Source organism: Megachile rotundata, chromosome 13, assembly GCF_050947335.1.
Source record: "Megachile rotundata isolate GNS110a chromosome 13, iyMegRotu1, whole genome shotgun sequence".
Lineage (NCBI taxonomy): Eukaryota > Metazoa > Arthropoda > Insecta > Hymenoptera > Megachilidae > Megachile > Megachile rotundata.
The window spans coordinates 4809644-4823390 of NC_134995.1; the positions used below are offsets into that span (position 1 = coordinate 4809644).

Genomic DNA, 13747 nt, shown 5'->3' on the forward strand with positions numbered 1-13747 from the left:
TCTATAGCACAGTATACTGCGTCTATAGTATAAATCATATGTGTATACAGAAGTGATTGAGTACTTTTTACATACTTAAAATGTATAATTAAATGTTTGGCTAATTAGAACTATAAAATATAATTGTATAATTTTGTATCTACTTGATACATTATTTTTATATAATTTTTATTAATGTCACCAGTTACTACAGATTATATTTGTAGATAATGTTACTATCAAGAAGTAAAGAAAGATTAATTAATATGACGTATAATTGATAAGTATATTGTTGATTTACATGCAAAGATGGGTGAAATTGCAGCCAATTTGAAAGTAGTTCGTGATAAAATACTTGCTGCTTCTGCTAAAAGACCTTCAGTATGTTATAATCATTTTTTATCAAGTATTTTATAGTCAAATAGGTTTATTATTTACATTATATACATCATAAGCATAATAATGTTGTGTATACTTAAGCATAAAATCATAACATTTTTTTTGTAGGAGTACAAGTATTTTGAGCCATGTTTAGTAGCTGTAAGTAAATTAAAACCACCTGAATTAATCATAGAAGCTTATGAGGCTGGTCAAAGACATTTTGGAGAAAACTATGTAAATGAATTAGTAGAAAAAGGAAATCATCCAAACATTTTAGAAAAATGTGCACAGATACGTTGGCATTTTATTGGCCATTTGCAACGTAATAAAGTAAATAAAGTTTTAAGCATTCCAAATTTACATATTATAGAAACAGTAGATAATGAAAAACTTGCATCTGCATTACATAATTCGTGGCCTAAATTTAGAAAACATGATGATTCAAAATTGAAAGTGATGGTACAGGTTAATACCAGCAAAGAAGAAGGTATTAGATATTAATTTAATATAATATTAACTGACTTTTCCTAATAATTAAACACAATAAGTTCTTTTCTTAATAGACATTACTCTTTCAGAAAAAAATGGCTGTGATGTTGCAAATGTTTGTTCTTTTGTAAAGTATGTTATTGATAATTGTCAGAATTTAGAATTCGTAGGGCTAATGACAATAGGCATGTTTGGATATGACCTTACAAAGGGTCCAAATCCTGACTTTTTATGTTTGAAAGAATGCAGAGATAAAATATCTAGGGAATTGAATATTGATGTAACAAAAATAGAATTATCAATGGGAATGTCAAATGATTTTGAGCATGCGGTAATTTTAAAAAAGATTATTTTTAAATTTTTTGTAAATATATTGAATGTAACAGTAAAACACAAAATTAATTTTATACAGATTGAACAAGGAAGTACCAGTGTTAGAGTAGGTACTGCTATTTTTGGAGAAAGACCAAAAAAGGATACCTAGAAACAATACATGTATATATTATTTCTTGTATTATATTGTAATAAATATATCTTATATTTATAATAACATAAGAGGTAAGTTAATTAATAACTAAAATAAAATAAAATGAAAAATTAAAATATTGATATTTACAACTATGTAGTTATTGTTACAGTTGTAAAATTGTGATTATAAAAATAATAAGCACAAGTTACTGAAACCATTAAAAATTATCATTTTTTAAATTACTAAAAGAACGTCAAATTTAATAATATAAATGATTATATGATGATAATTAATTCAACACTTAAAAATAATGAAAAAATTTGTACCTGGCAATAGGAAAATAGGTAGTTAAACCTTCTAACATATTGTACTTCTATGCATGGGTAAAGGACAGAGACTTAGTGAGACTTTTCCCAGAAAATTATCGACGTGATCGACTCTTTTTATGGAAAAAGTCTGGTATGTACGTTTTTTTATGATGTACAATAAATAGAAAGAATTTACGATTATAATTTTATCGGCATTAATTTTCATACAATAATTAAATTCTCCAGATAAAAAAAATTAAATTCATGTTGGTAATTTTTCCAAATACTGAATGGCTGATTTACTTCTGAAAGAAACGAAATTCTAATCATTTTATCTACACTGCTCAAAAGAAATATGGCATAGAAAAAATTTAGGCAAAAATTGGCCAAATTTGACTGATGATAACTCCGTGAAAAATCATCGCAAAGTTATGCTCTTTTTTTTAAATTAAAGCTTGAGATCTCTACTTTAAGACCCTGTAGTTTGATTTTAGATTTGATGCATCCCTACCACAATAACACCGTAAATGTGAGGTCATGTTTGCAATATTGAAAATTACAAAGTTTGACGAAATGCATGGACTTGCCACATTTTTTTGGGGCGATACTGTTTACAGCAGCATAAATTACAAACCTTTATCTTTAATTTCCAGTATGTGAAAAACCGCTACCATTTTTTTCTGCAAAGATACAGAACTTTAAAGAAACCCTTGCATTTATGGCATATACCGCCGCCATTAGCATTACCCGATGTGCAGGTCGGAGAGGTTGCTGGACAGATTTTGCACATTATATGGCTCTGACAGGAGCCTTTTCTGTGTGTATTTGTGTGTGAGAATCTGTGTGTGTGTATGAATTATCGTCGAGAAGCCTCGTTGAGAATCATTCTCGAATTTTTCAGTCCCAATTCAATTTGATTGCTTCCATATTCTGCAGTAAGTCCAAATTTGAACCCTATAGAAATTTAACAAGACAACCTACCAATCTGTAAGATCTATCGCAAGTCTTAACTGAAATTTGGAATGACATTCCACAGGAAGAAATTAGGGCTTGCATTAACATGAGTAATCGACTGCAAGGGATAATTCAACAACGCGGTGGAAACACGCGTTATTAGAATTCAAACATACAGACACACAGATACTCACACACAAATACACACAAAGAAAGGCTCTTGTCAGAGCCATATGATGTGTAAAATCTGTCCAGCAACCTCTCCGAGGTGCATATCGGGTAATGCTAATGCCGGCGGTATATGCCATAAATGCAAGGGTTTCTTTAAAGTTCTGTATCTTTGCAGAAAAAAATGGTAGCGGTTTTTCACATACTGGAAATTAAAGATAAAGGTTTGTCCTTTATGCTGCTGTAAACAGTATCGCCCCAAAAAAATGTGGCAAGTCCATGCATTTCGTCAAACTTTGTAATTTTCAATATTGCAAACATGACCTCACATTTACGGTGTTATTGTGGTAGGGATGCATCAAATCTAAAATCAAACTACAGGGTCTTAAAGTAGAGATCTCAAGCTTTAATTTAAAAAAAAGAGCATAACTTTGCGATGATTTTTCACGGAGTTATCATCAGTCAAATTTGGCCAATTTTTGCCTAAATTTTTTCTATGCCATATTTCTTTTGAGCAGTGTATTACTTATTAACTAAAATTTGGTAATTGAACAACAAATTTCGATCAATATCAATTTACTTAACAAATCATGGGTAAAGGATTATAAAGCGAATGTAAATCAAATTACGAAGATATATCGAAAAACCTGATAATCATTTTCATCACCTTTTTCGACTTGTTGAGGCTTAAGTAAAAAGTGACTTAAAAAAAATATTACAAATGATTTCATAATATGCTACATTAATTTATTATTGCCTAATGAATTTTGGTTATGCCTAAATTTACAACTAAATAGTTTAATAAATGATCAAAAACATGTACCATTGTTTACGTCTAAGCTATAACGTATATATATATACATATGTAGTTAAATTTAGTCACCTATCATCAGTATACATTTTGACGAAGTGCCAACTTTAAAACAGGCAGGCGGTCTGAAATGCCATACGAGCTAGTCAATTAAATACTAATCTAAAATTATGCGTTCCCTTTTTAAATGGTAATAAAATTCTTGAAAATTGCACAATAAACAGTAACTAAAAATTTATGTACGTTTACTTGTTTCTGAAAAATTCTCTACATATAACAAGTAATCATTAGTTATATTCATTTACAGCATAATGAATATAGTATATTTTCAACATACATTTTATAGATAGAAGCTTTTCAATTTTTCTAGTTTTACTAACAAATCAAATATGATCTTTATAATCTACTGAAATAAATACACTCTTTTATTTTAAATATGTATATCAAATAATATGAAAAAATAATTAAATTTATGCTTTTTTTTGTTAATAATTATTCGTAAACAAGATATTAATAAAATGTGTTTTATATTATGGATGTATATAGTGGATAAAAAGTTAGAGGCATTATTATAAAGTTTAAAGTATTTTTATTATATGAACAATAATATGGAGATTCGAAGTCTTGCTTTTCGACAGATTCCCTGTTTCTACTTCCAAGAAAATATTCTATAACCGTTCGTTATTTAATTGATGTTAATATTGAATATTTGTCTGAAGTGAAACTTTCTGCTTGGAGAACAATATAAAAGGAATAATTACGTCTCCTCTTTCATACGTTGTTTTTTAGAAGCAGATCAAGCGATTCTGACGCTAACACGAGACTTCGTATTTAATGAACAGAGATTTAACAGTATTTTTACGCTGAAAATCACTTAAAATTATTCTTCATCTTCATCACCCGTACCAGTCAACATTGCGATAAGGCTTTGCGTGTCAATAAATCCTTTGTCGTCAATATACATATTATCATATGCATCATCGACTTCTTTCGCAGTAAATTTGTCACCATATGTCATCAACGCGTGCCTCAATCTATAGCAAAAACAGAATAATTTTCATTTTATCTAAAATTCTTGACAGAGGTTTTTCAATTAGAAAAAAAACACGGTGTCTCAGGTATAAACTTGACAGCAGGGAATGCATCAGTCTTAGATCGTACATAGGAATCATCATAGACACACGAAATACATAAAAAGTCTTACCAGATTTTCCAAAATCTTTTATAAAATGCTTTTCTCATATTTCGCGGGTTAATAAGAAGTATGGACCGGAACGGATGAAACAGGAACAAAGTTAAATGCAGGAGCGGTAAGAGAAATCTTACCGGGCGTATATGAAGGAATATGTCTTTAAGTGAGGACTTGCGAGAATTGGAACTTCGGATGATCCCTCTGGTGGCGAATACGGAAAGTTCATGTTTCCAATACTATTACTCACCTTTCACCATCAATTTTACCATTCACATCAAAGGTACTAAAGGCAGCAATTACAGTTTCGTCGTCATCCGTACCTAAAATGAAAACAAGTGAATTAATGAGTGTAATACATTACACTAATTAAAATTAAAGCAATTGTTTGAACTTGTATTTATATTAACGTTTGCAACCTTAGATTTATATTGTACAAATAAGATTAAAATTTTTAAAAGCTTTGCTAATATAGCTTTTGTAATAACGTACCCGATCCCGACATACGAGTTGCAAACAGATTCAGCAACTGAGTAAAGTTGATGGGCGCAGGTGCTTCGTTCAACATATCGTCGAGTTCTTTATCAGTAACGAGACGACCTACATTATCGAATGTCGCACGGAGGTCGTTCTTTCCAATTATACCGTCTTTGTCTGCATCCATAAGTTGGAATGCCTACAAAAATGATTACAAAATATATTTGTTTGAATATATATCAACAATAATACAACACTTTTTTACAATATAATACTTTTTGTTCAGTTAGAATATATTATTTAATGTCGTTTGAAAAATTGTTAAATAATTGAAAAACTATTTTAATATACATACCTCCTTGAATTCGGCAACTTGTTTCTGCGTGAACATAGAAAACACGCTGGAGCCACTGCGTTTTGCTTTGCGGCTGCCGCGGCTACTTGCTCTAGTTGAACCAGATTCTTTAGGTGTACCAGTAGGAGTTGGTGGTTTCTCTTCTGCTGGAGGTGGTGCTGGTTCAGGTTCAGGAGCAGGAGCCGCTGCGGGCTCCTCCTTCTTTTTGGTCTTCTTCTTCTTCTCTTTATCCGCCTAAAAATGAATTTTAATAAATTAAATAAAAATAGTAGCAATGATGCGCACGAAGTCACTTGACACGAACAAATTTGCAACGGTGATAATAATAGATGTGACATTTTCAATAGATGGTAAAAATGTATGAAGCTATTTCTACAATTTGGGTTTTTTCAGTAATAGGGTCTGCGTTCTTTGCAGCTTTTGCACTACTGCAGGCTTACATTTGTTCTGATAACTTCTAATTTATTGTAAATTATATGAATAGTATCTTATTTGATTGTTAATAAAGTATCATCTTATTCGATTGGGAATGGTGCTGTATATAGACCTGCTTTGAAATTCAAAATAAAAAAACAAATACAATGGTAAAAATAAATGTCCTAACTTAGTAACCAACCCAAATTCCTAGACCTAGAAACATCAGATTCTGAGAATTTTTTTTCCATTGCATACACCGACTAAAAAGAGACTTACGAAATTCGACTTCTAAGAAGATGAAAAGCTGTATATTATTTATACATCTTTACGAGAATGTAGAAATGAAGTTAACATTAAATAAAAATTTAAAAAGAAATAAATAGATCCGACTTCAAAAAAAGTAAATTGTAAAACGAATTTAAAAATGAAAAATAATAATTTCGGATACTATGCTATTATAAAACAAACTCAGGGTACAAGAATGATTTGTAAAATAATTTATCTAGGCAACGTTATGAAAAATTTATGTAGTTAGAAGTAATTGTTTTTAAATAACAAACGTTTATAAATTTCGAACTCTATGAATCACGAACAAAGCCATGAGAATGCTAGCTACCATTTTTAGTCTTTCCTTATCTCATCAGAAATTAGTGTAATTGCAAAAAAGAGCACCTTTATAATTTAAAATAACCTAGATCCTTAATTACGATGAGTTTAGTGATCTTAATGTTAACCCTTTTAAATAATTGATCATCTTTTATAATATTCATAAAAGTTTTAACTTCTTTAATTAAATTCCAAAGGTTCAATATAAATTGTTTAAAAAAATTGTTTAACATGTATGGTCATAGAAACTATAATAGGAACAAATTACCATCTTCTTCCGATCAAATTCTAATTCGGTATGTAGGAAATTATAACTGGGGTAGTCAAACAATAAAAGCCTGACATGCCAGTTATTATCTAATGTTTAGCTGGCAGTGGGTGAGTTTAAATAACATCGAAGAGAAATTCGGAAGGCGTTGCTCATAGAAACTAAAAATAGGATCATTCTATCATCCATGGTATGGCTGAAAAGAAGCCAAGACATATATAGATCGTTTATTTCGTACGGCCTCTCGAGTTACTATAGTTACGTAATTCTCTTATTTTTATAATACATGTAACGGACATACGGAAGTTAGAAGAACGGAAGTACCGAAGATCGTTTATGTTCACTCCATGAGAACTTGCAAATATACCGATCAGATGATGTCCGTCAAAAGATAAAATATATAATTGGTTTGGAAGATTTCTATATCATAAATGTTTCTTTATTTTATCAAATTGCAATTTTTACAAGATAAATATATATGTTCTGCAAAGAGAAACCGTAAGAATTACGTTAAAAGAAAAATTCGTTAACTTAGAATTAAATTGCAATTTTGCTTAATCAGGGGCTGAACGGGATAACATAGAAAATCGAAAAGAAGATCTATAAGAACCTGTAGATACAGTTAAGATGCACAGTTCGAAACAAAGCAAATAATAACATCCAACTACGGAATGGCGAACCGCCAAAAATCTAAGGAAGATCACTGTTTACACTTCATTAGCACAATCTGCGATGTCTTTGGTGCAAGTTTGCGCTCTGATGAATTCATCACTTGGCATACGATTCCAACACAGTTTATATAAGTCATCGACTTTCCTGAAAGTTTAACCCCCTACGACTGATCCACCACTATTCACATATCCGATACATAACATTCCAATTTTTTTTCCCTCGTAACGTTTCACTTCTAGAGGGAACTTAACGAAGAAAATGTTTCGCGTACTTCCTGGTGTACTCGGCACTTACTTACCATGTCTACAGTTGGTTTGTAAGAGGATGGTGCGAGATGGTCACAACGAACCAACTGTCGGAATCATAGAGGTGAACTTGGCTAAGTAACTTTGGTGGATCTCCCCCACTACATTGCTGGTGCTTGAGCAGGGGTGCCTTGCCCGGGTATAACGCCAACGCCTATCTGACCATATTTAGTGCGAGCCATCTCAAAATAGCAACCCTTTCGATGTTTCGACTAAAACAGTTTGCTGAGGATTGTGCGAACGACGAGAACCTCTTACAGCCCCTTTTTGTAGCTGAAATTTGCTTTACAGAATGAAAATATGAGTCAAGGATACCTCGGAAGGAGGAAGATGATTACAGCGATCTTGGTCTCGGCGCTTTCTGTTGTGTCACACGCGCGCCGCCAAACAAGGAAGTAACTTTCTTCGTCGTCTTCTTCTATTACCGCGTGTATAATCATTAGTACAAATAAATCGTTCTACGTCTTTGAAAGTTTGGTTACAGTGCGAACTGAACGAAGAGTCCGATTATGTCATTGTACGCCTAGTTAATTATGTGGAGCAGCTTCTTCGTTTTACACTTGGAAAATTCATAAAATGTATTTTGGATGTAAGAAGCTGAGAAACACATAATTTTTGTATGAATTTTGAATATGTTTAATAAATATTAACTTGAACAAAATGTTATGTAATTTAGCAAATATTTACGTAATATAATAAATATAATGAAAAAAGTAGTGTAACAATATAATATACCGTTTTAATACTGATTATTGTATTTGGAAAGAATTTTCAGTTTGTGCACCAATGCCCAAAGCACGTGGCTACTACAAATAACTATCCAATGTTTGAGAGCAGAAAACATCGGTCTATTTTGTGTACATCACCAAGTTTTCAGCACATTTTATCACCAGTTTTCTTATTACATTTATTTTAATGTCGTTTTGATGATTGAATTATATTATGGTAATTATAACACAGAAAATATATTAAAATTATTCATAATATTTATAATTGCATAACACATTCTTTTCAAAATATGACTATTGGTTATATGTATACATCAATGTACTTTTCAAAATACATGCAATCTCAAAATTAGACAGAAGAGACAAATGATATAAAAATAACATAGGAACTAAAATTTTGTGAATTAAATTAAGCCTTGTATATAATTTGATTATTTAAATAATACTTAAGTGAAGAATATTTTCAGTTTAAAATTAAACTTGTTTAAGATATTAAATCTTTTTCTATATTACTATCTTTAAATTCTGTATATCATTATTGTTATTATTATCTATCATAATTCCTATATTTAAAAGTAATTATATTATTTTTAATAAAGCAAACAATAAAAAATGAAATTGATACCGAACAAAAACCAATCATTATTTTTGGCTGATCCAAGAGGATAGTAGGTCGCTTGCGAAGAAGATAGTATCTACCTGCTATTCAGGAACATATTCTTAACATATATTGATATTATTTTTAAAAGCAGAGCCTTATATTGTTAAAATTATAATCAATTGTTTTTTATTATTGTTCTTTTACTTTTTAACACTTCTCAAAATTGTTCGTTGTTCAACTTTTTTTATTTTCGAATTATATTATTTATCATTCAAAAAGCGATAAAATAATAATGAAAAATTTTTAATGAAGTTAAATTTATTTTAAAAAATAAAGAAGGGAGTTCGATTTAAGCCGACGTAATTGACGAAACTCAACAACGTTCGAACTTTTATTTTTAACTCCATTTAATAACAATTGGAAAACGGTCGAAAAATAGACAAATTTGTTATGAGAGTTTAAAATATGTTTCTTAGATAAATTTTTTTCAGTAATTTGTTAAAGATGAATTCTAAAACTTATATTTTAGAATTATTTGCATCTTATATTTTTGGTATAGACTGAGGGATACAAAAATTATAATTAAAAATATTGTACGCGTAACATATGTGTAGGTATTTAATTAAATAAAATAATTGATTGAACCTACAGTGCTTAGAGAAATATATTTTTCTGATATATTAAATATGGGAGAGGTTACAAAGATATCAAGTTTTCTTCTTAATAAAATCGCATAAATATATTTGTTTATTTAGATTTTTAACATAATTAAAGAATTCAACAGTTATAATTATATTTCAGGTTATCTTAATTTAAGGAACAGGATGGAAAAAAAAGGGAAAAAAGATAAAAACGCTATACAGTTTTTTTATTTATTCTTTGCACCCTCAAAAATTACTATATGTTATATTTAGAATGCCATGTATATTATAGTTATAATATACCATATAATTGTAGTTGCTGCTCACTGATCTCAACAAGAAAAGCTTGAAATTATTATAATTGTTGAATGTATATCTAATTGCAGTAAAAAGTTAAAAAAGTAATATAATTTTATGAAAAGAAACAGTTTAATGATTTTGAAATGTTCATGTAAATAATTATGAAACTTTTACTAAATAATTAGTTATTCGAAACATTTAAATACTAGGAAATTAACCTTTTTATATTGTAAATACTTTTTAAAAATATTCATACATTTCATTTTACGCTTATCATTTTTATATGATTCTACAAAATAGTTTAATTCATTTCGCAAAAGTCTATCATTAATTAAATACAGTACGCAAGCATAATTTCAAAACTAATAGTAGCACGTATATTTATATTTGCTAATAAATGTATACGAGTTATCGCAAACAAATTTCAATCAATATTTAGAATAAATATTTACAATACAATTTAATGGGAATTGCACTAAAATTGCAGTGCTTCATATTACTTTGAATAAAATTTGATTATGTATTTTCTATATATGTACATTTCAGCTAAATTATAAATTATAATACATGAGAGTTTTTAATTAATATTATTTTTGCTATTTGTATATCTCCAAAAATGTTCTTTTATCAGTTTTAAAAATATATGACTATTTTTATCAATTCAGATGATTACATAAACTAACGAAAATTTCCTCTTTTTTTATATAGAAATAAATAATGTATGTTTACACGTATTGCTGTCTATGAATGAGTGCATCTGCAGTCAGGTCAGCTGATCCATTGAATGTATTCAGACACTTAAAGTTTAAATAGCATGCTCCGGAAGTTGATTAGCTTATTCTTCTAGAACAGAGGCAAATTACATAATAGTGTCATCTTTTTTTGATACAAGATATAAGCTTTTTCAATCTTCTCCAATTTTGTTGTAAGGCGAAGTGGAGTAAGTGCAGACTGGTTTTTGTAAAATTGGTATTTAAACGTAAGTATTTTCAGTCTGCCATGTAAATACTTAACGCTGAGATATCGAACGCTTTACACAATTACTACTATTTAATTAATATTAACTAGGACCTTAATTTTCCTTGTACATTTTGATTTTGATAGGAAATTGTTTAAAATGTCAACTACTCTGCACTTTCCCCGAAAATGGGGTAAGAGCGTAACTTGAAGTTAAATACTTTGAAACTTTATTTCATGTGCAATGGGGCAAGAGCAGAATTATTAACAAATCTGCTATAAAATGCTTTTTTACTGCATTATGCAAGTACTCTATACTGCAAACAAGTACTCTTAGCTGAAATATAAAACGGAATATAGTGAAACAAAACAAGGAAACAAACATACTAAATGGAGAAATTTGGCTCATATTGTAATAAAAATAGCCTGTATACTCACTTGCCCGTTTACGCACTTTGCCCAACTTCACCTTATCTTATTATTTGCTGGCTTTTAAGTGCTTCTCAAATTTTCATGATACCTTTTCTCGTAAATGTTCTTTTGTGCGAAAAAAATATTTATCCAGTATTTTTTATATGTGGTTTTGTGAAATTTTATTTTACACGAGTAAATAATCAATAATTCATATAATAATGTAAATAATCCTCCATGTAATAATATAAATAATCAAGATTAACATTTGTTTAAATATTATTACATCATGGACCTTCATATTTAATATGTGTGCATATATGAACACAGGTTTGCTAGTGTTTGCTAAAGAAACACTGTGGTAATACAATGAGAAATTAATCTTATAACGTTAATTACTGGTATAAATATCCTAAAATGTTCAAACGCAAATGTTTTATAACAGCCTTAATACATACGTATTTTTGTGCAGCAGTGTAAGTTGGGTCATCATTCTATAGGCGCATACTAATTTCATTTAGTTGATTTTAAATAAAAAGAGCAGCGGGAAATAATAGATACTTTATCTAAAGCAATGTATTTTCTTTCATTCTGTCTGTTCCGAGTTGCTCGGAATATAATTAAGGTAATATTTATGGGTATTTTGTCAAACCCAAAAACGTTTCACCTTTGGAATTTTAAACTGATATTTAAGACCATATGAACGTCTCCACAACTTGACGTTCTTAACAATTGACAATAACCTTCTAATAGGCCAGAAAAGCACGCTTTCTTAACACCAATATACCTTTTCTTAAAGAAGTTTATTCCATGGTCCTAAACTGTGCACCCCAATAAAGTGGGCCTACGCGCTCGAACTCCGATGATAAACACATGGTGCCCATTTATTACTTCCTTTGAAGGACCCAAATCACTCAATTGCTTTGGGTTACTTTGTTAACAAAATGTAATTCACAACCCTGGAATAAAGGCTAAAAATCTTACAATCCCATTCGCTAAACCATCTCACCAATCAGTATTTTTCACAAATAACAATCTGTCCTGATTGGCCTTTTTTGGTAACGCCTTCACGTCCTGAACTTCCGGCATTGCTTTCTTTTCTGGCTGTTTAGAAGCGACGAGTCAGTCTTAAATCAGCTTCCTTAGAACTTACTTACTTCGGTCAGTCTTACATTAACTTTGTTACTATCAACGACTTCAACATACAACAATCGTTACTACCAGTGGGATGATGAACTACATCCTTCATTGACCTGGGCACACCAGTGTGGAGGACTCTGAGCCACTCTATCAATTCTACTCTATAATACTAACTCTACATATAATTCCACTACCGTAACAAGTTGTGGAAACGCCATGGGTCGACGAAGATTTACAACCTTCGAAATTAACTATAAATGATTAATATTTTGCCCATCGCGTGAACATTTTTGGTCCTTCGAGCCGGATTCTACGAACTTGCTTAGTGCATAAACTCAGTTTACAGTGCAATAATCAGGATTAAGTGTTACAATGTGTATGACAAGTGTTTTGAAAAGTCATAGTGAATGACCACACTGGTGTGTTCCCATGCGCGTCAAACGGACTATTAAGTGAAATCAATTCGAAAACATATCAAACAACGGACAATCTGAGGATTTTCCAAAGGCTTCAACAAGATAAGTCAACAATCAGTATATAATTTCGCTTCTCTAAAGTAGGCTCGTTTAATCGTTTCGCCAATTTCTTTGATATTCTTGTTACACGATTTTATGACGTCAAACAGTCATGTCAAATCCGTAAAGCTCAAACATAACAATTCTTAGTACAACAATTTAACATTGCTAGCTTGCGACACTAATGAAATAATAACATCAGGCAGATTTCTTTACACATGATCAGTTCACGATTATAAAAATTCACATCATTACGATGTATCATGTATTTTATGCAAATTCAACTGACTGATTTAAATATTCAATCCTTTTCAACAAAAGTCGATTTTAATTGTTCCATGGATCTAAACAAACACGTAGTTTCGGAATTCAAGATAATTATTATACTATCGTAGCCTAGGTTGCATTATTCTTCTAAGATAGTGTCCAACGGGTCCTTCGACCCACTGTTTTAACACACTACCTGACTCGCGCATACCTACCCTGATGGTCGTAAACCATTTCAAATGCGTTTGCACGTATTCTTTAGTAAAACAGGCTTATTATCCATTCATCTTCTTACATTTATTCAAAATCGTACAAATTGCATATAATAAAAATCTTCGA

At 30.3% G+C, this 13747-nt stretch overlaps 2 protein-coding genes across 7 annotated transcripts; one reads left to right on the forward strand and one right to left on the reverse strand.

The window, feature by feature from the left end:
• The first annotated feature begins 52 nt into the window (after positions 1–52).
• LOC100880109 (pyridoxal phosphate homeostasis protein) lies at positions 53–3797 on the forward strand. 5 transcript variants are annotated; one of them, XR_013040214.1, is made up of 5 exons: positions 53–360; positions 487–847; positions 939–1180; positions 1262–1777; positions 1873–3797. XR_013040214.1 is itself a non-coding variant. In XM_003701323.3 (4 exons), exons 1-4 carry the CDS (start codon positions 289–291, stop codon positions 1331–1333), a joined length of 747 nt encoding a protein of 248 aa, XP_003701371.2. In that variant the 5' UTR covers positions 53–288; the 3' UTR covers positions 1334–3797. The 5 variants fall into 5 exon arrangements, 1 of the variants encoding a protein (XP_003701371.2); XR_013040215.1 differs by having other exon boundaries at positions 1262–1407; positions 1476–3797; XR_013040213.1 differs by having other exon boundaries at positions 1262–1407; positions 1488–3797.
• A 328-nt stretch (positions 3798–4125) lies between these two features.
• Mlc2 (myosin regulatory light chain 2) lies at positions 4126–7999 on the reverse strand. 2 transcript variants are annotated; one of them, XM_012280777.2, is made up of 5 exons: positions 7842–7999; positions 5581–5814; positions 5241–5424; positions 4999–5071; positions 4126–4593 (listed from the first exon to the last, which is right to left on the reverse strand). In XM_012280777.2, exons 1-5 carry the CDS (start codon positions 7842–7844, stop codon positions 4440–4442), a joined length of 648 nt encoding a protein of 215 aa, XP_012136167.1. In that variant the 5' UTR covers positions 7845–7999; the 3' UTR covers positions 4126–4439. The 2 variants fall into 2 exon arrangements, with proteins under 2 accessions (XP_012136167.1, XP_076394795.1); XM_076538680.1 differs by lacking the exon at positions 7842–7999 and adding an exon at positions 6872–6889.
• Positions 8000–13747: the final 5748 nt, after the last annotated feature.

Coding starts and splice junctions, on each gene's coding strand:
- LOC100880109 (XM_003701323.3), top strand. CDS start 289: ATGGGTGAAATTGCAGCCAATTTGAAAGTAGTTCGTGATAAAATACTT. Junction 848..938: donor TAATACCAGCAAAGAAGAAG/GTATTAGATATT, acceptor TTACTCTTTCAG/AAAAAAATGGCTGTGATGTT. Junction 1,181..1,261: donor CAAATGATTTTGAGCATGCG/GTAATTTTAAAA, acceptor AATTTTATACAG/ATTGAACAAGGAAGTACCAG.
- Mlc2 (XM_012280777.2), bottom strand. Junction 5,425..5,580: donor AAGTTGCCGAATTCAAGGAG/GTATGTATATTA, acceptor TCATTTTTGTAG/GCATTCCAACTTATGGATGC. Junction 4,594..4,998: donor GGTAAAATTGATGGTGAAAG/GTGAGTAATAGT, acceptor TTTTTGCTATAG/ATTGAGGCACGCGTTGATGA.